The following is a 24,218-nucleotide window of genomic DNA, read 5'->3' on the forward strand; positions in this document are numbered from 1 at the left end:
TAACATATTTGCCCTCACACTTATCGGATCACGCCGCTATATTTTTCTCTCTACAATCGGCTCAGCAATCCTCTCAGACTTTATGGTCATTTGATCGCACAATTCTCTTAGAAGAAGAAGAAACTGACCTCCTCATTCAAGAAACAAAATTTTTCATGGATTCTAATATAAATTCTACTCAGCTAAATATAGTATGGGAGGCCTATAAAGCCTATTTGAGAGGCTATATAACTAACAGGGCATCTTATCGAGGGAAAATATATAGGGCAAAGATCGCCAATATCGAAAGGGATATTGCATCATTGGACCAACGTATTGGTTCCGGAAATGGGACTAACATGGAACAAGAACAGCGTAAAGATCTAAAAGAGAAGTTAGAAAATATTCTCCAGGAAAGGGTTGCACTGAGATGGGAAGTAAGTAAGCTCTCCAACTTTGAATACGGTGAGTCCGCAGAAAAGGTCCACGCCTGGAAAATTATATCGGAGCAGGCAAAAAAACATATAAAACATATTATTGTAGAGGGCGAGACATTTGAAAGATCGTCTGTCAAAGATATCGGAGAAGCATTTTTGGAGTTTTTCCAGCAAATATATAAGGAAGAGACCTTGGAGGACCCAATTTCAAAATCCAGATGGTTGGAGAAGATTACTCTTCCCATTCTTAGCTCTGAACAAAGAGATCGTCTTGATAGGCCTATTTCAGAGGAAGAAGTGAGGGAAAGTATCAAAAAGGTGAAGAGGGGTAAGGCAACTGGCCCGGATGGTCTCCCTGGTGAACTATTACGCGTCCTAGCACCTGAAATAGTTTCGGTACTGACCAGGCTTTTTAATGACATCTTAATAAACGGTGTGACCCCTCCTAAATCATGGGGCGAGGCGATTATTGTCCTGATCCTGAAACCCGGGAAAGACCCAGCTAAGTGTGGCTCATATAGGCCAATCTCGCTGCTAAACAGCGATTATAAGCTTTTCTCAGCCGTGTTGGCAAACCGGTTGGGACGTGAGGTTGGCTCAATAATCCATACTGACCAAAAGGGCTTCATTAAGGGTAGACAACTCTCGGACCTTACATATGACTTAATTGGGGCAGTGGATATAGCCTCTACGTTCTCTCTTCCTTTGGCCATTATGACTCTCGACGCTACCAAAGCGTTCGATCGAGTAAATTGGACATACCTAGCTGAAACCATGAAGAAATTCGCATTTGGCCCAAATTTTCGGAGATCAATTGGACTCCTTTATGCAAATCCTAGTGCAAGTATTATGGTTAATGGTGTATGTACCCAGCCCTTTCTGATTACTAGGGGGACAAGACAGGGGTGTCCCCTATCCCCTTTACTTTTTAACATATACATTGAGCCACTTGCACAATTTTTTAGGGACGATTCAAGAATTTCTTCATTTAAATTTGGCGGCTGGGAAAAGAAAGTAGGGCTATACGCTGATGATATTGTAATCTATACCAGTGATCCAGCAAATGCTTTTCCCATAGTGCTCGAAAAAGCCAAGGAATTCGGAAGTATTTCAGGCTACGACATTAATGCCGATAAGACTGAGCTAATGACATGGAACATTGCTAATCCGGGTGTTGGGGTGACGCCCTCAATTCGCTCAATACGTTACCTCGGAGTTAAAATAACACAAGATATCGAAGTCTTAGGAAAAGCAAACTTAGACCTGGTCGCCAAAGAGTGCAGGGCCCTTTTGAGATCCTGGGTAGGTCTTAGATTATCAATTTTTGGGAAGGTTAACATCGTAAAGATGTCTATCCTTCCGAAACTGACTTTTATTTTTAACACAATTCCAATTGCATTTGACTCTAAGCAACTTCTTAAGTGCCAACAAGAAATAAATTCTTTCATTTGGGGCTACAAAGCAACGAGGTTGGCTTGGAAAAAACCTAGGAGGAGGAGGGAAAAAGGTGGATTGGCCCTCCCAGATTTGCAGTACTATTCTTGGGCATTTCAGCTTTCCCACTCAAGAATGCTCTTGAAGTCACCAGATCTTACTTCAAATGGGAAGCTATTTAAAGCTATGCTGGTAGGGGCAAAACTCCCACTAGACAGGTTTTTATTCAAGTTCGGAGATCGAAAGTTTTTCAAGAAGGTGAGGCTGAAGACTCTACTAACACAACTGAAGTCATGGGTACAAATTAAACGTAGAGTGGGGTTGACGTACTACTCTAATCACACTCAAATTTGGGACTCCCCTGGGCTTCCACTGTGCCTGCAAGATTCTCTGGCAACCCCCCTAATTACAGCTGGCCTTACTAGATGGGGTGAATTGTTATATGGAGGTATCTTGATACCGTGGGAAGTCCTTAGGGAGAAAGTAGGGCCGACACTGTCAAGATTTAAATACACACAAATTAGCAGCTGGGCCAGAGAATTAATCAGGAAAGACCCTAATATCGGTAGAATTAGCCCTCTAGAACAACAGCTAGTCGAAAAACAGATAGGAGGTAAGGAGGTGGCCCTTTGGTATTGGTCCATACTGGAAGAGATAAATGGGGACCTTCATCTCCCAATGGAGCTATGGGGTAGAGAAATTGCGGCATTGGATGAGGACAGGTGGATAGAATCCTTTACCCTTCTGTATAAATTGATTAAACCCGCTTGGCTTAGACGAAACCACCTGTTTACTTTACATCAGGCATATCTCACCCCTTTACGTCTATCCAAATATCAAGAGGGGAAATGCTGTAATAAATGCCAACTGTTAGCAGCTTCTGACATACACATGTTCTGGGACTGCCCCCACATAACTACTTACTGGATGGAGATCAAAGTAACTTTGGATTCAATTATTAAAACCAGTATTTCTTTATCCTTACCATTTGTCATTCTTGGTTTCGACCAGAACATCACAGGGGCAGCACGGTCCTTTTTGTTTTATGCTATCCTGTTGGCAAGACGGCAGATATGCATACATTGGGTGGACACCGCCCCTCCCACTCACTCAGCATGGCTAACCTCATTATATGAAACCTCAAAGGTAGACTTGAAAAGATCATGTAGAGTCCAGAACCTCACATTTTGGAAATTTTTGACAGAGTGGAAGTGAAGTCCTTTTGGGTTCCCCCCCCCCCCGAAATATCCGATGATTAAGCCCACCTACTCAACAGTTCAGTATTGTGGTCTGCCCAGATTTCGACATTTACATACTGGCTTTACTGGCATGAAGTTGCCTTGAGACATCGTTACAAGATGTATGGTTGTTCCCACCAACTCATAAAAATCTCTGCCTAAGTGTGTAGCGGCTCAATTTCCAGGGCGTTGCTCCCAATGGCAGTGAGCTGGTTGGGTGGTCTTCCCCGCATCTAAGGGACGTGTGTCGGGCAGATGAGGATAACAACAAAAAAAAAAAGACCTTCCTACCCACAGAGCCAGACTACAAGACACTATCCTACCCACAGAGGCCTACAGTGCAAGACACCGTCCTACCCACAGAGCCAGACTGTGAGACACTCTCAACATTGTGAGGCACCGTCAGACAGACAACGAGGACATTCTTGTTATTTATGTTTTAAAAATTCACAAGTAAATAAAAGGCATTGTCATTTACAATGCCAATAGCTCAAACTCCAGTAAATGCGAGACCTATTGCATTGCAAATGCTTGTTACTTTAGTGGTGTATTATTCCCCAAAACCAGTGGGTGCTGATTCTTATCGAGGAGGTGCTGTGCCCTAACCACTGTGAAAATCCCTCCTTCTTGCGCTTCAAGACCTAAGAAATTGGTCCTGGCTGCTAACATATGTAAGCGGTAATTTGTTCTGCATCACGTGATCTATCGGCAGTACTCCGGACACAACCTTGAGATCTTATAATTTGTGAGTGTAGCAGCTTGTGTGTCCTAAACTTTCATTTCGTTTTCTCAATCTTAAATTTGTTTTTCAAGAGTATGGACTGTAAGAGTTATACAGTTATCCACCTGTTGCAAGTATATTACCCTCCACTGTGGATCATCTTCTATTTTCAACTGAAATCTACTTCCTCCATGTCAACTTTAATTATGGCATATCTATATTACAGTTGCTATGTTGGACTATGAAATTGAGGAATGGAGGGTGTAACGGCCACTGGGGAGAGGGGCGTGCCAGACCAGAGAATAGCATATATGTGTATACGTGGTGGTGGGGAGTGCCAAATGAAGGAATAAGGGACCTGTTGCTGGTCTCTAGTCCACATGTTTTTATTTCTGTGGTAAGCATTTACGTGGTCATGACTCTACCTTCACAAAAAATGTTAAATGTGAGACCTGTTGACAGAGAATATCAGCCTTTCTTCAAAGGAGACGCTTTCTCCTGTATTACCATTTCCGTGTACCATTATATTCCCCCCTCCTTGAAATTAGGTAAAACCTGTGTTCTTTTGTGAAACGGGGAATTGGCGTAAAGTATGAAGATTCCATTTTCAAAAAGTGATTGCACTAACATTTTGCAAATAGAATCTGAGTTTGCGAACGGACCTAGGTACTAATAGATCCGTTCCCAAAATAATGAATCGCAGTGGGTGGCAGAATAACCTGCCTAAGTATTCATTACGCTGGTTACAACTTGTGACCCTCTGCGATTGGGTACAATCACAGGAATGGTGGTGTGCAAGATACTGCTGACTACTATCCCTGTGAATATATTCCAAAACGGCAATAACATGTTTTTAAAATTCAGCCAGTGTTCCTTAAAATAATGTGTGCTGCTTTTAACATGAAAAAAAGCAAAATTCCTTGTTGGAAAACATTAAGGGTACACGGTAATGGTCCTACTCATTCAGGCTGCAACTCCAGTTTCCTTTGGGCCTTTCTTCTTTGCAAACCAGTTACCATCTCATAAGTGGAGTTGGTAGCCGGTCAGTGGTTTCAACTGGAATTAGGTTTCAAAACATTGATAAGACACAGTACACATTGCAGTTTGGAAGGGACGTCCACAGATAGTAATACATTTCAAAACCCTTTTGCAGATTCGGAAAGACTTTTCTGAATTGGTAAATGGATTTAATAAATCCAGAAATGCTATTTATGGGTGCAGACCATCTGATGTAGCTAATTGGACTTTTCATGTTAGTTAAAAGGTTTTTCGTATACCTCGCCCTACATTAGTTGATATTGTAAGTGTTTATACACCTTATGGAAATTCCTTTCATGGTGAAGTTATCTCTTGTCACTAAAATGTATTTTTCCAGGAATCAACTTTGTACTCCACAATTCAGAACATCATTATGGATAGTTCAAAGTGTTCATTCGAACTTAGTATACTGGCATCTCACACAAGGACATGCATTTTTAATGTTTGACAACAACAGAAGTTGAAATTCAAGGCTACAATGTTGTACCACAAAGAATCCTTATCACAGTACAAGATGATTAATGTTTTGATGTCAGCCGATGAAAGTTACGCCTTGGAATTTGTTTTTTATTTAATGCTACATGGTAATGTTATCTATGAGTAGTAGCTGGCTTAGCCAGATTGTACTAGAAAGATGAAAAGAGTTTCTAACTGCATATTCTTTAAATGAATGCATTCTAACAATAAGCCAAAACTTTGTTAGTATTACGCAATGTTTGCTGCTGAAATTGTTTAACGCATTGGTATATATATTTCCTTATGTAGACTAGCACAAGCCACGCAGGAAAGAACAGATCTGTATGCAAAGCAGGGCAGAGGGAGCCAATTTACATCAAAAGAAGAAAGAGACAAATGGATTAAAAAAGAGCTCAAGTCTCTAGATCAGGCTATCAATGACAAGAAACGACAGATTAATACCATAAACAAGGACTTGGAGGAGACTGAGGCAAATAAGGAGAAGAATTTGGAGCAATACAGTGTAAGCATTTTAAACTCTTGACTGTTGAAATATTTGAAATAATGCTCTTTGTTGGATATTTTTTTAAATGCAAACTGCATTTCTTCACTTTGTAAACAATTTGCATTGTTTTATTGGTCGTGACATAGCAGTGACATCTAGTTGATTGAGAATATACTATACTTTTTATTGTTTTGTCCTAGATTAGGTTAATTTTGTTCAATGCAGAAGTCAACCTTTCCTCTCAGAGAAAGAGAAACAAAGAGGGGTAAACGTACCTGTCATGTTGAAAGTGCCCCAGGCTAAGTAAATCTAAACTGTTATTTAAAGCAACCAGCAGGTTCCAGTCATGCAGTTCACTGGCAGTTTACCTCCGTCTCAGCAATGCTAACATGGTTTGTAATGTCTTGCTGTTGAAAGCATAGGCAAATATAGACAACCGGGAATAAGGAAGAGTTGTTTGCCTTTAGTGAGAATAACTACAAAGCAGAAATAGTACTACAGGTAAGAAGCATTTAATTTTGCTTCGTGTAATCCTCAATGATAGTCCTAAAGTTAGACTAGAGTAGCAAGCATATCACTAACATCATGGTTACCAACAGTAAACAACAGCAGAACATTAAGACTGAGGAGAAGCTGTGAGGGAGCATTATCTAAGCCAATTAAATAATATGATGGCTGGTTGTCCCTCTACCGTCTCAGCCTCAGATTCCTCATCCAAACAGTGATGTGTAGTGAAAGTAGGTAGCCATTTTGCAAATCGGTACTAGAGAAACATTTATTAATGAAGCAGAAGAAGCTTCTTTGCTTTTTGTTCAGTGCATTCTGGACGGACGAGAAATAGGTTATTGGTAAGCTGGTAATAGGTAATGCAGGATACTAGCCACCTAGCACTAATATGTTTGGATTACTTCAAGCCAATATGTTGAGGTACAAAATTGATAAAGAGTTGATTTGTTTTGTGCATGGATATTTTTCGACTTTTCTCTGTGCTGGTGAATGTGTAGCAGATTTGCAGAATCCCGTTTGAGCTTGTGAGATGGGGTATAACTTTTAAACATGGTCTTGCTCCTTTACTGTGCCGTCGGTGGGGGGGAGGGGGTAAAAATACATGTCTTCTCAAGAGGGAGGCAGTGAAAATTGAAGGAGTGGGAGAGGTAGGATCCTATTTCCTTGTCCCCAATAGGAAGCCAGCTGCAGAGTTATAGGTGATATGGAGATAATAGGGGTGTTTTTGGAAAGCCCAAGAAGAAACCATTACAATAATCTAGTGTGGCCTCAATAGTGGCTTAGCAATATTTACAGTAATCTCTTAGAATGAAAGGGAGTACTGACATCTGAAATGTTCCTCCATCCAAAAGCCTCTTTGAGGCGAAATAGAAGCCCCCATGGAAATTTTCTTTGTGAACATTGGTTTAGACCCAGTATTTTTTGAGAGGATCATTCCACGTCTTTTGGTCATGTTACCATTGGGCGTTTGATATCATTTGCAAATCAGTCATATATCCATCTTATTTTTATCCAGTATTGGGGTATCTTTCATAGATTCACATGCCTGAATCCTGCCCCGTCGTCGAGATGGGAGTATCACGGTATAATAATCAGTATTCAAATAATGCCATAGGCTATAATGGCCCGAGCCATGCTCATATAACCTATCTGTGTCTTTTTTTTTTTTTTTTTCTTTTTTAAAGGACCAAATGTTGAATGCAGCCAATCAGCTGTTGGCACCCTCTAATATCTTCCTAGCATAGGCAGGTTCCCTCAGATTTTCACTGCACGTCGTGTGTGAAGGGAGTCTCCCTGAGTTCTACTCAGTCTTCTAACCTTTCAGGTTGTTTTCTCCAAAAATCTCTACTCATCATGTATGATAGAAAGGACTCTTAAGGCCCTGCAAGACCTGTGGCAAAAAAAGAGTTCATGTTGATGATCCTCACAAGGACTGCATTTACTGCCTCCATCCAGCCCATGAGGTAAAACAGTGCAAAATCTGTTGCACTTTCTCTTTTAAGACCTTAAGAGACAGAGAGGGGAGGCTGCTTCTATGGTTGCAGTCCACTAAGCACCGGAATTTATTGGAGGAGGACAGGGATGGTTCACCTAGACCTCATAACAGAACAAGGTCTGAGGAGAAAGGCTCTGGGGGGGCAGGAAACAACCTTATCCCTCTCCAGAAAGCAAGTGCTCAAGAAAGGAGAAATAAACGAAATGCTCCTCTGAGCTTTTGTGTTCTCTTTCCTCTACCCCTTTGAGGAAAGAAAAGAAGCAAGACAGAGCCTCTTCATCTGATCCTGGAATGAGCAGGATTGAAAAATCCCCATCGACGACGACTCCCTCAACGACAGCCACTGGATCATCGAAGACAGCAAGTTGCACTGTTACGTTGTCGGCCCCGTCAACCTCAAACACGACGATCACCATGGCCATCTCCGAACCCATACCATCAACGAAGATATCTTTGACGCCGTCATCATCGGCCACTGCCTAGTTTTTGCAGTCGGTGAGAATTTCAGTGATGAAGCCGTTGAAGATACCGTTGACGTCGACACCGTCGACGCCACTTCTGTCGCTGACGACAACACCGTTGACGGCAGGTTCGTCGACAACAATATCGACGAGACCATCAACGATACCGTTGACGATGATTCCGTCGACGACATCGTCGACCACAGGATTTTTAGTGGCCTTAACCAGAAGCCCGTCGACGATGATTAGGGTGACAAAGAAATATTTTCATCCTGAAATGTCAGCTTATAGTAAAATCTCTCCTTCACCTCCAGCACATCTTTTGGACCTTCAGCAGTCTGATGAGGATGAAGAGGAAGATGATGGTATGTACGGAGCAGCACACAGTCCTTTGGAGCTGCACGTGAAGTGCCAGGAATTTGACGAGGACTACGAGGACCAGCAATACTACCGGCCATATCTGGCACCGCCGCGTCATTATCAACACTACGAATACCAAGAACACCGCCCTAGAGAGATGGCTCATCTGCCGCCAACCTTAGTTCAAGATCTTCAAGCTATGCTAGCAGATTACAAGCAAATATTTCCATCTCAAGATGTTCCCAAGAAACTACCGGCGCAAACGCAAATCCATGAGAAACCCAGTTCACCAGCAACATCTGCAGTACCACAAGAGGCTGATCTGGTCGACCCTTCCTCTTCGGACGAAGAGCGAGAAGAAGCCGAAATCCCAAATCCAGCTGCTGATCCCTGGGAGGACTACATTATTCCTACTCCTTCACCTCCGTCACACCATCCAGCAGATGCCCTGCCAGAAGACATAGGGGGGGTTTCCACAACTTAATGGAGAGGGCTTCTAATAGATTCCATCTCCCCAGGGATATTAAACATACGGACTGCCTCCTGTATGACTTTAAAGAGGAAGCTAGAAAGTCAATGCGCACAATTCCAACTATTGACTACATGTGGTAAGGGTGTAAAGATAATGATGACCCCCGGTAACAATATCATCAGTGCTCTCTCGCATAGAGAAATAGTACAGGGCCCCAGAAACTTCCCCTTTCTGACTGGCTATCCGAAACCGGATTCTGTTACTTCACAGGCAGCACAAAGGAGTTCTAAGAACCCGGCCACCCCGATCTCCACTCCTCCGGACAAAGAAGGGCCTAAGCTTGACATTATGGGAAAGTTTCTCCACCATGGCTGTGACTACTATTAAGGCAGCCAGCGCTTTGGCTATCATCGGACGCTATGACATACAAATGTGGTCTGATATGGCTTCTCTACTAGACCTTATTCCTGAGGACAGAAAGCAGGAAGCCAGAAAGATCCTCCTAGAAGGAGAACGGGCAGCCTCAGAAACAATCGATTGCGCTAAGGACATAGCCAACATGGGGTTCCGCCAACTAGCTGGGACGGCTGATTTAAGACGCATGGGGTGGTTAAAAGCAACCACAGACCAGAGGTCCAGTCAAAAGTTCTGGATATGGCATTTGATGGGGACGCCTTATTCTGCAAACATATAGATGCGGCGCTTCTATCCATCAAAAGGGACACAGATTCTGCTAAATCCTTAGGTTCCCTCCCATACAGAAAGATACCATTCATAGGGGCAAAAGGACATGGTTTTTCCAGTTACAGAGGAAACTACCAAAGAGCGCAACAATACCAGCCCTACCAGACACACTATAGGCAATCCTATCAATCTGCTGCCTACCGTCAACCGGCTACGGCTGGTTTCTCTTGTCAAGGGGGCCGAAAGAGAACATCAACCCAAGGCAGGGACAATGGAAGAAAACAGTGATTTTACCATGGTACCAGCTTTCCCTCACTTCCCCTCCCGTGGGTGCAAAGATATCCAGTTTCCTCCAGCAATGGGAGAGTATAACATCGGGTATTGGATTTGATTACCTTGGTTCACACACTGGAGTTCGTACAAAAACCTCCAACTATGCCACCCAGGGAACTCCTCCCCCTCGTCTTCACTTATTGCAGAAGGAAACGACGATTATGCTCGCAAAAGGAGCCATAGAGAAAGTTCCAGCTCTGCAAAAAGGGCAAAGTTTCTACTTCCATTTCTTCTTGATTATGAAAAAGTCCACATAAGGTATCCACGCCAAATTTGGGTCCTTTTCTTCCAACATCACAGGGATTCTAAAGGTACCCAGGTTTTGTGGATTCACCTGGAGGGGACCCAGAAATTAGCCAAAATACAGCAAATTTTTTGTTTTATTTTATTTTTAAATGGGGGAAAACAGGGCTACAGATGAAAGTGTCTGTTTTTTTTCCTGCAAATGGTATCAACAAAGGGGGTGTGGTCCTGAAATCCATATATTCCCTTCTTTCAGGGACAAGCAGACTTTTGTCAGAAAACCAACATTTGTTACACAGTTTTGGCATTTTTCTGGGACCTAGCCTAGTTTTGCTATTTTTTTGAGCTTTCAACCTCCTTCCAGTTAATGATAAAAATGGATATGAAAGCAATGGTGGATCCTGGAAAGCTATACATTTCTGAAAAGTAGACAACATTTTGGATTCAGCAAGGAGTCATTTGTGTAGGTACTTAAAGGTTTTCGTATAGAAACTAAAAGATGAAAATAGATTTTTTTTTAAATGAGTTACAAAAACAGCCATTTGTGCCAACGTTTTCACATGTAACTTCTACTAAGTAGGACAGATGTTTGAAAGCAATACACCGTTACATCCGCTGGACCCTTCTGGCTGTGGGTATATATAGGACTTGTAGGTTCACCTAGAAACCGAGGAATCCAGAATCAATAACTGAGCAGCCTCTTGCAATGGTTTTCTATTGTGTACCGGGTATATAGCAATTCATTTGGAAAAATATAAACTGGGATAAATCGGTATGAAAGTCGCCTATGTATTTCTGAAATGGGAAATTTATTTAGAGTTTAGAAACAGTAACTATTTGCACATCTCCGAAATTGTGGGTACCCATACCAGCATGTGAATTATAGGTCATTTTTCAAAGTGACTTCTTTTTTACACATTGTCTTACATTTGGAAGGCAGAATGTATTGAAAGTCAATAAGTGATAACAGTTGCTCCACAATTTTCTGTTCCCCTAAGTCTCCATATAAAAATGTTCCCTCACTTGTGTGGGTAGGTGTAGTGGCCGCGACAGGAAACGGCCCAAAACGCAACGTGGACACACCACATTTTTACAGTGAAAACTGACCCTTTTTTGCAAAGTGCCTAGCTGTTGATTTTGAACCCTAGTTCGGCCGGCACCTAGGGAAACCTAGCAATCCTACACATTTTTGAAAACTAGACACCCAGGGGAGTCCAGGATGAGGTAACTTGTCTGGCTCCCACCAGGTTCTGTTACCCAGAATCCCTTGCAAACCTCAAACTTTGTAAAAAAAAAAAAAAGAAAACTTTTTCTCACATTTCTGCGGTGGAAAGCTCTGGAATCTGCATGGATCCCCAAAATTCCACCCACCCCGCATTCCCCAAAGCCCTTCGAGAAAAATGGTACCTCACTTGTGTGGGTAGGTCTAGTGCACACGACAGGAAACGGCCGAACACGCAACGTGGACACAGCACATTTTCACAGTGAAAACTGACCCTTTTTTTGCAAAGTACCTAGCTGCAGATTTTGAACCCTATCTTTGCCGGCATCTAGGGAAACCTAACAAACCTATACATTTTTAAAATCTAGACACCCAGGGGAATCCAGGATGGGGTGACTTGTCTGGCTCTCACCAGGTTCTGTTACCCAAAATCCTTTGAAATCCTCAATATTTGTAAAAAAAAAAACCATTTTCCCCACATTTCTGTGGTGGAAAGTTCTGGAATCTGCGTAGATCCACAAATTTCCTACCACCCAGTGTCCCACCAGATCTCCCAATAAAAATGGTACTTCACTCGTGTTGGTGCCCCAATTACCCGCGATAGGCACGCGCCCAAAACGTATTGGGGAGACATCAAATTGACCTATAACAAAACAACCTGTTTTTCATGGGGAGTCACCTAGGTTTTTGGCCCCAGGCTTGGCGACCATCTTAGGAAATCTACCAAACCCACACATTTCTTAAAACTAGACACCCCGGGGAGTCCAGCGAGGTATGGCTTGTGTGCATCCTCTAACGTTTTCCTACCCAGAATCCTCTGCAAACCTCAAATTTAGCTGAAAGAACCACATTTGCCACATATTTTTGTGAGGAATCACCGTGCTGGCACAAAAGTCTTGTGCCTTCTTTGAGGGGGTAGGGTGGGGGCATTGGCATGCCCATTCTGGGCAGCCCCCACTCCTGACATACAAAAACAAATCCCTGGTGCCTAAGGGGCTTTCTGCCCCCCCCCTCCCTTGTGGGGGCAGATTGGTTTGGGCTATTGCCTCCAGCTGTACCCCAGAGGCGGCAGAAAGGCTGTCTGGCATAATCTTATAGCGGGGAGCAAAGGCTCTTACCCAAGGGGCCGCTTCCCCCTCCCTGGTGGCTAGTGGGTGGATCCCTGCCTGAGGATCGCCCATCTGGGGCGAACCCCAAGCAGGGATCCACTAGGGAAGGTTACCATTGGAAAGGGGATATTCTCCTTGGAACTCGCTTATGTTTAGTGGGTTAGGGGTCTCCGCCCTGTCAATGACAAGCAACGGAAGATTTGCTCAATATCTAACGGTTAGTAAGGGATCGGGACCCACCGCTCCTTGTTCACAGAACTGTCCCCTTTCCAACGATACCTCGTCCATGTTTTTCGGAGCTCGGACACTGTGAAACTGAAACTAAGTTTTCGAAACTGTGAAACTGAAACAAGCTTCATTTTCGTTTTCATTGTAATGACGACAGCGCGCCATGCGCGCGATTGTCATTACAATGAAAACAAGGAAAGGATTTTTTTTAATGTGTGCTCATGACGGAATGGTTCCGTCATGAACACACTAGCACTTATGCTCATGACGTAACCATTCCCTCATGAGCATAGAAGGGGTTAAACAAATTCCTAAGGAAGCAAACTTTCAGGATGGTAACTTTGACCAAGATATTACGACGTCTCAACAAAGGATATTTCATGACCTCCCTCAACTTGGAAGACGCATATTTCCGCAGTGGCTGGTACCCACTACCAATTCAAGGTTCTCCCTTAAGTCCTCAAATCGGCACCCAGGATATTTACAAAATGCCTGGCACCTGTGGCGGCAGCTCGACGTTCTCAAGGCCATCAAGTATTCCCATACGACTGCCTGTTAAAGGGTCCTACTGCAAAGCAAGCGTCAAGAACCACCAACGGTTATTTACAACTGTTCAGCAAACTAGGGTTGACAGTCAACGTCACAAAGGCTTCTTTAATTCTCAGTCAAATAGTACCATTCCTGGGAGCCAGATTGGACACAATCCAATGCAAAGCATTCTTGTTGGAAGAACGTCAAACCTGACTACGTCTTTTGGTTATGACCATATCAAGAAAAAAGTCTGTTTCAGTATGGAAATACAAGTTGCTGCTAGGGATGTGCTCTACATCGATAGACTTGGTTCCCTTGGCCAGACTCAAAATGAGACCTCTCCAGGAAGAATTATAAACACAATGGCTTCAAACATCGGGATCTTTCGAAGACCTCATTCGTGTTACTCCGTCCATTGAGATAGCAATGAAATGGTGGAACCACACCCCAAATCTTTCAAAGGGTTGACTTTCTTACAAGACATACCAGATTTCCTCCATGGACGGCTGTGGAGGCTATTTGCAGGAACTTCAAATTCAAGGCAAATGGTCCGGTTCTCAAAAACAATCATATCAACAGCCTGGAGTTGAAGGCCATATTCCTCTCCTTACAGGCTTTCCTGCCGAGGATAGCAGGGGCCTCCGTACTGGTCCATACAGACAGCATGACCAGTATGTTCTACATAAACAAACAGGGAGGAACAAAATCACTCGCTCTTTCTCTAGAAGCACAGGAACTATGGCGCTGGGCAGCAAAGCACTGGATCTCTCTCAAAGCCAAGCATGTTCCAGGTCCACACAACACGCTGGCCGATGCTCTCAGCAGAGCTACAGACAATTGCCACGAATGGGAACTCAATCAATTCCAGTTGGATGGAGTATTTGCTCTATGGGGGAAACCAGCTCTGGACCGGTTTGCTACGAACATCAACACCAAATGCTGGTCCTATGCCAGCAGGCCCCTCCCGGGGCCTCAGGGCAATACCCTTTCGATGCGATTGTCAGGGATATATGCCTACGCTTCCCCCGCCTATCCCATTGATTCCCAGAGTACTGACCAAAATGAAGCGGAAGGATGTCACCTGATTCTCATTGCACCCAGGTGGCCCAGGGAACATTGGTTTCCTGAACTTCTTCACCTCTCAGAAATGAGGTGCTATTCGTCTGCAGCTGTTTCCTCCACTCTTGTTCCGGGACAACGGTCAAGGGCACCATCCGAATCCATAGTCTCTGCTTTTACACGCCTGGCTCCTGAATACTTGGAGTTTAAAAACATGAGCATTTCTCAAGAGTGTAGAGATATTCTCTCAAAATCTAGAGCGGAAATCACCAACAAGACGTACAAACTTAAATGGAAGAGATTCTGTGTCTGGTGCCAACGAAATGACCTGCATCCATTTTAAATATCCCCACAAAAGATTTTACCATATCTTCTCTCTTTGGCAAAATCAGGTTTAGCCTTCTCTTCGGTTAAGGTGCATCTGGCTTCCATTTCTCGCTATAGAAGAGCTCCAAGTGGCACTTCTCTTCATGCCTCAATGCTTATCAAACAATTCATGAAGGGGGCTGTTCCATGCTTTCCCTCCAGTGCGAGCACCTCCACCGGAATGGAACTTAAACATGATTCTTGCTCAACTCATGAAAAGACCATTTGAACCCATTCATTAAGCTGAATTGAAATACCTCACATGGAAAGTCGCCCTTCTTCTGGCCCTCACCTCAGCCAGGAGGGTAAGTGAAATCCAGGCTTTCACAATTCGGAAACCCTTTTTAATATTTAAGGAGATTGCTGTGATTCTAAGGACTAATCCCATGTTCATCCCTAAAGTGCCTTCTCGGTTTCACCTCAATGAGCCAGTTATACTCCAGTCCTATTTTCCTCAACCATCAACGCCTGCGCAGCAGGCGCTACATACACTTGATGTCAAACGCTGCCTCAAGTTCTATCTTCAGAGAACAAATGACGTTCGAAAAACTGATCAATTACTTTTTGCCTATGACTTCGGCAGAGAAGGGACTGCAATAACAAAAGCCACTATCGCAAGATGGATGTTGGCTGCAATCCAATTCTGTAATATCAAAGCCAACAAGCCTTTGAAAAGAATAGCAAAGGCTCACTCTACCAGAGCGGTTGCAACTTCAGCGGCCCTCTTCACAGGGGTAACGTTAGAGAAGATCGGTCGCGCAAAAACTTGGAGTACCACTCATACCTTCACGAAGCACTATTGCCTGGAATCTGCACAAGATGCAGATGCAGCGGTGGGCCAGGCAGTACTCAGCCATCTTTTCCAGTAAGGTAAGCCTCTTTCTAACCCTTGGAAAGAGTCTTTTGTTTTTATGGTGTTTGCAAATATATATATATATCTATATATATATATATATATATATATATATATCTATAGATATATATATATATCTCTATATATATCAGGAAGTTGTAAGAGGCGTTTAAATAATGCCAAAAAAAGCGGAAAGCTGATCGTGACCAAGGTGTTTGTAACACCGAAACGGGTAGATCGCTTTCTTTAACCCTGTGAAATGATCTTTTGATTAAAACCAATAGCTGTGGAAACTTCTGGCTGGGCGCCTCGTTTTTCCTTCGTGCGAAGGATTGTGATGAAGATGAAAATATATATATATATATTCTCGCCAGTAGGTATATATAGTTAGGACCTAGTTACCATAGGAAATTCCGAACATTCTATTGGGAATAACTTTGGCGCCGATTGAGGGATCTGTTTGTAATTTTCCTTAAATTTGCCTCGCTCCGCTCCTTCCCTGAAAGTTTCGGGGGGATTCGTCAAGCGGGGGCTGAGAAAAAAGGGGGGTCCCAAAACGTGTTTTCTCCATGTTCATTTCCATAGGGACATTCTGACACGGCTACAGCTCGAACAGCTGAACGGAATTACACCAGATTTAGCAAAATGGTAGGGACTGGTATGCAGCAGTGCCTTTTGTATGTTTGGTGTAAATCCCTCCAGTAGTTTTTTGGAAAATTGAATTTGAAATTTTTAAAATGCCATTTTCTATGGGACCTTTAGACACTGCTACAAGCTGAACGGAATTACACCAAACTTGGCAAAATGGTAGGGACAGGTATGCAGCAGTGCCTTTTCTATATTTGGTGAAAATCCCTCCAGTAGTTGTTGAGAAAATTGAATTTGAGCAAATTATATATCTATATGCGCTCAACATTCTATTGGGAATAACTTTGGCGCCGATTGAGGAATCTGCGTGTAATTTTCCAGAATTTTGGCCAGCTCCGCTCCGCTCCTTCCCTAAAAGTTTCGGGGGGATTCGTCAAGCGGGGGCCGAAAGGGGGGTCCCAAAACGTGTTTTCCCCATGTTAATTTCCATAGGGACTTTAGACACGGCTACAGCCCGAACGGCTGAATGGAATTACACCAAACTTGGCAAAATGGTAGGGCCTGGTATGCAGATGTGCCTTTGCTATGTGTGGTGAGAATCCCTCCAGTAGTTCTTGAGAAAATTGAATTTGAAATTTTTCAAATGGCATTTTCTATGTGACCTTTAGACACGGCTACAGCCTGAACGCTGAACAAATTACACCAAACTTGGCAAAATAGTAGGGACAGGTATGCAGTAGTGCCTTTTCTATATTTGGTGAAAATCCCTCCAGTAGTTGTTGATAAAATTGAATTTGGGCAAATTATATATACCCATATAATCCCTCATATACTGTATGTTTGAGTGATTCTATGGGTGAATGAGTGAATGTGTGTGTAGACCTAGGAATCAGTGAGTGCCTATGTAGTAACTGGTATTGGTGTGTCAATGGTTTCAAGAATGGGAGTCTGTATTTAACACTGGGTGTATCAAAGGTTATATTAGAGTGTGAGGAGGTGCATTGTATTATCACATGAATGATATCATCAGTGATGTGATCAGTGATGTCATCAGTGATGTCATCAGTGATGTCATCAGTGATGTCATTTGAGATGTCATCAGTGATGTCATCAGTGATGTCACTGACCATGTCATGAATGATGTAATATGTGACATCATCAGCAGTGGATTGTGGGTGAGCGAAATATAGTTAGTACAACTAACTATATAGGAGCAATTTCAATGGTTTTTTAAATGCTAATTCCTAACTATATAAGGCCTGAAACCTATGGTTTTTTAAGTGAATATATATATATATATATATATATATATTAGTTACATTATTATTCCTTCTTTCCCTCTCGCTAATACTATGTACATGGAGATGTTGTTACATAACTGATGTTTTATTCTTGTTACCTAAGATTTTTTTGGGGTTCAATATGTGTTAAAGTCTCCCACCATCCGCAACAGACAAACTGAAAGATTGGATGTGACTGCTTGCTATTCTGATTCAGGCATGTGAATCTATGAAATATACCCCAATACTAGATAAGATAATAAGTTACTTACCTGTAACTACGGTTATCCAGTATTGGTATCTTTCATAATATCCACATTTGTAAAGCGCACAATCACTAGAGGTAGGGGTTCCGCAAGGTTCCATTCTTAGCCCCATGCTATTTAACATCTTTATGGCCCCTCTGGCGGTAGTCGCGGAGTCTTTTGGCGCCCAGATCGTATCTTACGCCGATGACACCCAGCTCCTATTCACTTGTGATAGGGGCGGGTCATTCGACGGCATACAGATCAGGGATTGCCTTGGCGCGGTCTTTGAGTGGTTCAGGTGTAATGGATTAAAGTGCAATTCCGATAAGTCGGAGCTGCTCTTTTTTGGATGCACCTGTGAACCTGACTGGAAAGCTTGGTGGCCACAAGACTTGTTTCCTCCTGACAATGTGTCTCTCAAGGCTAAAAACTTGGGAGTGATTGTGGACAGTGAATTGTCCTTTGGGCCACATATTTCGTGCCTTTCAGGTAAATGCTTTGGCATTTTACGGATGCTGAGGAAGTTTCTTCCTCTAGTGTCTTTTCAGCATAGGAAGGTTATCGTCCAGGCCTTGATCGGATCTCGACTGGACTACGCAAACGCTCTTTTCTTGGGTCTACCAAAATATCTTTTGACCCGTTTGCAAGTAGTCCAGAACTCTGCAGCCCGTGCTATTTACGGGCTCCCGAGAAGAACAGGTGCCACGGTGTTACTGAATTCTTTACACTGGCTACCGATCGCCAAAATAATTCTTTTCAAGTGCCTGACTTTTGCTTTTAAAGCTTTACATGGATCAGGCCCTAAGTACATAAGGAAATGCCTTTCCCGATATGTACCCAGTAGGCTACTGAGATCATCCTGCTTATCCAAAATGACAGTCCCGGCTATCAGGCGTGCAAGGATGGGAGGTCGTTCTTTCCGCTACTTAGCCCCGAAGGAATGGAATGAACTACCACTTTCTCTCAGACAGGCTCCCAGTCTCCTTGCTTTTAGAAAAGAGCTTAAAACGTGGCTTTTTAATAAATAAATTTGATCCGTCTCTTCTGTCTGCTCTTTAGTTGTTATGTGGTTGTTTTACTTGCTGATTTTCTTCACCAAAGCGCCGGGATGCTCCCTGGAGTAGCCGAGCGCTAAAGAAGAAATAAATTAATATAACATAACATAACCCGTTAGGGTCTCTAGGCGCTGGGGGCCGTCGGGAAGATTAAGCAAGCTATTGCCCAGAGTCACATGGTGCTGGGCTAATCTGCCGCCGGTGCCGGGGATCGAACCGTGATCCCCAGATTCCGGAGTCAGTCGCCCTGGCCGCGGCGCCACACCTCTTCACATGCACCCACCCTCCTCTTCCCGTATAGGCTGTTTCCTTAATATATTAAGACACTCACTTCTCACTTGTGCTAGGAAAATCTGAGGGAAACTGCCTATGCTGGGAAGGTTCTAGTGGGTGCTAACAGCTGATTGACTGCATTCAACATTTGGTCCTTTTTTAAAAAAAAAGACATTGATAGGCTATAAGAGCATGGCTCAGAGTCATTTTATTGCATTATTTGAATACTGTTTGATTATTATACCTTGGGACTCCCATCTCAACGACTGGGAATGATTCAGGCATGTGAATCTATGAAAGATACCAATATTAGATAACCGTAGTTACAGGTAAGTAACTTATTTTCTTCTTCCTCCTCTTGTACTCGAGGTCTTACTATGAGCGCTATCTAAGGTTGATTTGTGGGAGTTTTTCAGAGGTCCAGTCTAGTGGCTGGGAATTATTTTCACATTATTAATCTGGGGAGGTTACCCATTATATCTGTTATTGTTATAAGAAACATTTGTGTGTTAATTATTTTCACGTTATGAATCTGGTGAACTTAACCTTTATGTCTGTATGTTGTTATAAGTAACGTTTGTGTGTGTGTGATATCTAAGTTGCCTCCCCCAGTTGGAATTAATTTAATCTGGTGTTCGTTGATTAGTGTGAAGGTAAGAAGGATACAGTTAAGGCTGGCCCAAGCCTAGCACCAAAATCACTTTATTGATCAATGAAAGAAATGTGTTGTCCACTCTTTGGACCTGATTATTTGTGGCTAAATAAAAACTGGGAGGGCAGGGGGAAATTAACAAAGGAAATAGATTATTATTTTTGGGGGCTGTGTTTTTCTCTGAGATACTCAATGAAAAGTGTTCACCAGAGGCTAGACTAAGCTGAAGGTAACAATCTCACACAGAAGGCAGTAGCTTCTGACATGAAAGCAGGGCCCATGATAGGAGTGTGGCTACTGCAAGCCCAGGGAGACAAGAGCATCCAGGAGCATAGCCAGCAGCTAAACCCCAAGGGCTAGTCTACTGTTCCTACTTGGGACATAAGACCCAGGGAAACAGGTCCTTTTAGTATAATGAAAATATGGTTATTCTCTGGAATATGAAGAAGGTTGGGTTGCAAGGGTGTGAATGGTGCATGAGCTTTGGATTTATAGAGGTAAAACAGAAGAAAGGAGGTGGGAATATTTTAAGGTCTAGTTAGAAATTCATCATTTGTAGCTGTGAAGTAGTGTTGTAACAGGCACTTATTATAATGTTAGTATATCACCTGTCTTGGTTATATATAATATATCACTCTTGCATGTACATAGTGCTCATTAAAAGATCTGTGCTATATTTTCTTTGTTAACTGTAACAATATGTATCAATATTTTTTTGTGTTTACTTTAGAAACTGGACCAAGATCTGACCGAAGTGAAAACTCGTGTTGAGGAACTGGACAAAAAATATTATGAAGTAAAAAACAAAAAAGATGAACTGCAGAGTGAAAGAAAGTTAGTAACACAAACATTGGTTTCGCTTACTGTTTAAGACTTGTAAAAGCTATTGATCAGTTGCTTATTTTTATTAAGTGCCTTCCTTTTGAGAGACTTGATTGTAGTTGATATGCTTTCCAGTCAGAAATAGTGTGGCATCCAGACTGGAAAACATTTTAAAACTCTTAACAATGCCATAAAGCCGGACTTGTGTCACAGGATGTCACACTTATCCAGAGTAGTGTCATCCATGTCATAAAAAAGTTTTTCTCATTCTGTACTCCTAAACCCATTACCCCTTAACGCCAGGAATGCTGTATGGATCCAGCTCTAATGATTTAATCAAGTAAAGCGTTTTTTGGAAGACCTGCTTTGCTTAAGCATTGTTGAATGATTAATGTGCATGAGCGTTGTTGAAAGTAAACTGTAATGACTGATGTATAGGCATATGTTTGTGTGTGTTGTTTGGAAATCTGCAAAAAAAAGGGGGGATTTTACCTATGCCTCTAGGCTTATTTTTGCCATTTATTATGAAGGAAAAAACTAAGAATCAATTAGTTATCCTGACATGTTTGTCTTTTTATTTAGATATTTATAGTACTTTTTTGATTGTTTAAATTGGTCAGAGAAAGGACAATATCAACTTTACGTGTTGCCAAAAACAATTACACACAAATTGTGAACATTACAATGAATTACAAACAAACACACTTGGTATTTACAATATATATACAAAAAGCAATCAATCGAAATTTAGACCAGTTACCAGGAAAAAATAAACAAAGCAGCATATGTTGGCAAATTCATACCATTCGCTATTAATCATTTAAAAGACATAGCAATGCTTTTTGATCATGTATCACAGACCCTTATGCTCTGAAAAATATCACAATGAATTCAAAAGAGAAAGAAACAGAGCATAGATGCCGAATAAATCAAAGCGTAAGTGCCGACGCGTTTCGAATCCTGTGCATTGAATCACAAGATTCTCATCAGGGCTGGATGAGTCGATTCCATGGGGAACTGTTCTGACAAGAAAAAAACGAGGAAAAGAACTTTTAGAGAAAAGTAGTTCCTCACCCCATTTACATTCTTTTCACTCCAAAATTTTAAAAGCAACAAAAGATGCAGCATACCTTGTATCATTCCATTTCAAGGTTTCTGTGGTCTTTTTTTATGTAAAACGTCTTGTGCGCGGTAGGTGTCCCTCTGCAGAAAACAGCAAATAAAATATTTGATGTTTTTAAAAAAAAATATAAATAAAGGGTTGAAAGGAATTGAACCCAAGCACCAGAGAGGGAATTTTCTGACCTGTGCGTGTTTAGCAGCGATTAGTTATAGTCTCGTCGCGTGCTCAAATGACTTCTGAGTTGTTCGTTTCTTGAGGAATATGGTTCTGTAACAATGAATCAAAGGTGTAAGTGTCTGGTTTTCATGTGCGCCGGCTGTCTGCTGTGACCGAACTTTAAATAAACGGGACTTACTTCAACCGATGGGTTGAGAGGAGCAGCGTTGTGTCCAACCGTTTCTTTCCGCTCCGTCTTAAAGCCGCCGCGGTCTCTCGACCTGAAATCGGCGAGAAATAATTATCAGCTCGCACTCGCGCTTTTTAGATAAACCGTGCCCAAGAAGAGAGGCTCTATGCGGTTCTCACCTTAATTATTTGCGTAACTCGCAGCAAGAAGGGGGTCCCATGTCACTCACGCAGTCGTTTGAGCCAAACCAGTTCAGAGGGGCGGAGTGGTTTGCTCGGCCAAAATAAAAAGTCACATGACCTGGGGTCAACCAATCAGGTGTTCCTAGTATGTTCTGGTGTATTCTGGGGTTAGTGGTCCGGCCATTTTCCTAGTCACATTACAATCAGAACAAGGATTTCTTTTGAAACAGAATATACTATTCAAGTCTATTAATCTCACTCATGGAGTTTAATCCTTTGTTCACGCTATCAAATTTCATTATCAGGTAGGCTTCTTTGCGTAATAACGCACTCTCTACACATGGAGAGTGGTGCTTGGGATCAACCCATGTCAGTACGGTCCATTTAAAGTCGTTTTCACTGTGATTTTTACTTAAAAAGTGCTCAACCATAGGTGCATTCAAGACCTTTTTCTTTATTCGGGACCGATGTTGGGTAATTCTGACATTAACAGGTTGGCAAGTCTTTCCAATATAGATTTTGTCGCATGGACACACCACGGCATACACGACATTTTTAGTTTTACAATTTGTAAACATGTTATGTTTCCATTTTAAACCGTCATGTTCAAACACATTCCCTTCTAATGTGGATATACAAGAAATATAGTTACCACATTTATGATGTCCACAGATTGGCTTGAGGTTCCATTGTGCCAGCAGGTCACCTTTTTGTTTCGGGATGTAACTGTCAGCCCTTACAATTTGCTGTCCAATGCTAAGATTTTTTCGCATAAAAGTTGATATTGTCCTTTCTCTGACCAATTTAAACAATCAAAAAAGTACTATAAATATCTAAATAAAAAGACATAAACATGTCAGGATAACTAATTGATTCTTAGTTTTTTCCTTCATAATAAATGGCCAAAATAAGCCTAGAGGCATAGGTAAAATCCCCCCTTTTTTTGCAATTTCAGAGGCCCAACCTACCCTCTTTCCCATAGGGCCCACACCCCTCTGAAAGTTTGATAAATGATTCTAGATACTTGATTTAACATGATACTTGAGGACAGATGTTTTAGACAGATGGACATGTTTATAAATTGGGCCATGGCATATTTTTTACTTTTATGGGCAAGGCTAAGATTTACCTCCTCTCCCTCACTTCGTCCATGATTCTGTCACATTATCTCCCACTGTCCACTCAACATCTTTGTTCCTAGTTCGTCTTATTCCCTTAGATTCCCTCTTCCCTTCCGTCCTCCCCTCTCCAAAACTTCTCCCTGATTCTTTTATTTCGGAGAATATTCAGATTCTTTTTCTTCCTTATAGCTGCCCCACAGATATTCTCGCCTCCTTGTCACTCTTTGCTTCTCCTATTTTGTTTCTAAAGTTCTTCAGTAAGAATTCAGTATGAATACATGTTGCAGAGCCCACTAATTGTCCTTATTATAGCACCTTGTTCAGTGTAGAAAATATCTATCTTGACTGTTACATGTAAAGCATATCTATTATGCTGCACTATATGAGAATGTAAAGAAATAAATAAAATAAGGGAAGTGCCTGAAATCTCCTGAGTGTTAAAAATCCTCATTCAGACCCCCCGCCCCCCCTTATTTCCTCATGTTCTAGCACCATTACTGGAAGCCGTTTAGGTATTTTCTCTCGCATTACATTCCTGTTAAATATGCCCTGGTGGATTCTTTTGAGCTGCTGCACAATCTTATTGCCTTGTCTCTTGCTCTGTTTTGTCATTGTTTAAAGTTTTTTGGCCCAGGTTTTGGTTGGAGCCTCTGTGCCCCTGAAGCCTCTGTGCCTCTGAAGCCTGCTCCTTCAGCGCCTTGCTGAAACGCAGTCTTCCACTCAGCAGCTATTGGTGGATCCAATAGTCTGGCTAGTGTGAAGGCTCACTGTGGTTGAGGCGGGAGTGGGTGAGGGGG

The 24,218-nt window shown here is 42.3% G+C and overlaps 1 protein-coding gene across 1 annotated transcript in view; it reads left to right on the top strand.

Annotated features, from left to right (window-relative positions):
- SMC3 (structural maintenance of chromosomes 3) overlaps window positions 1-24,218 on the top strand; it is an 845,399-nt gene that overhangs the window by 253,045 nt on the left and 568,136 nt on the right. The window contains exons 13-14 of the mRNA XM_078643761.1: window positions 5,613-5,826; window positions 20,558-20,661. Of these exons, the coding sequence (XP_078499887.1) occupies window positions 5,613-5,826; window positions 20,558-20,661 (318 nt within the window). The remainder of the gene's footprint in view (window positions 1-5,612; window positions 5,827-20,557; window positions 20,662-24,218) is intronic.

Source organism: Lissotriton helveticus, chromosome 5_1 (assembly GCF_964261635.1).
Source record: "Lissotriton helveticus chromosome 5_1, aLisHel1.1, whole genome shotgun sequence".
Lineage (NCBI taxonomy): Eukaryota > Metazoa > Chordata > Amphibia > Caudata > Salamandridae > Lissotriton > Lissotriton helveticus.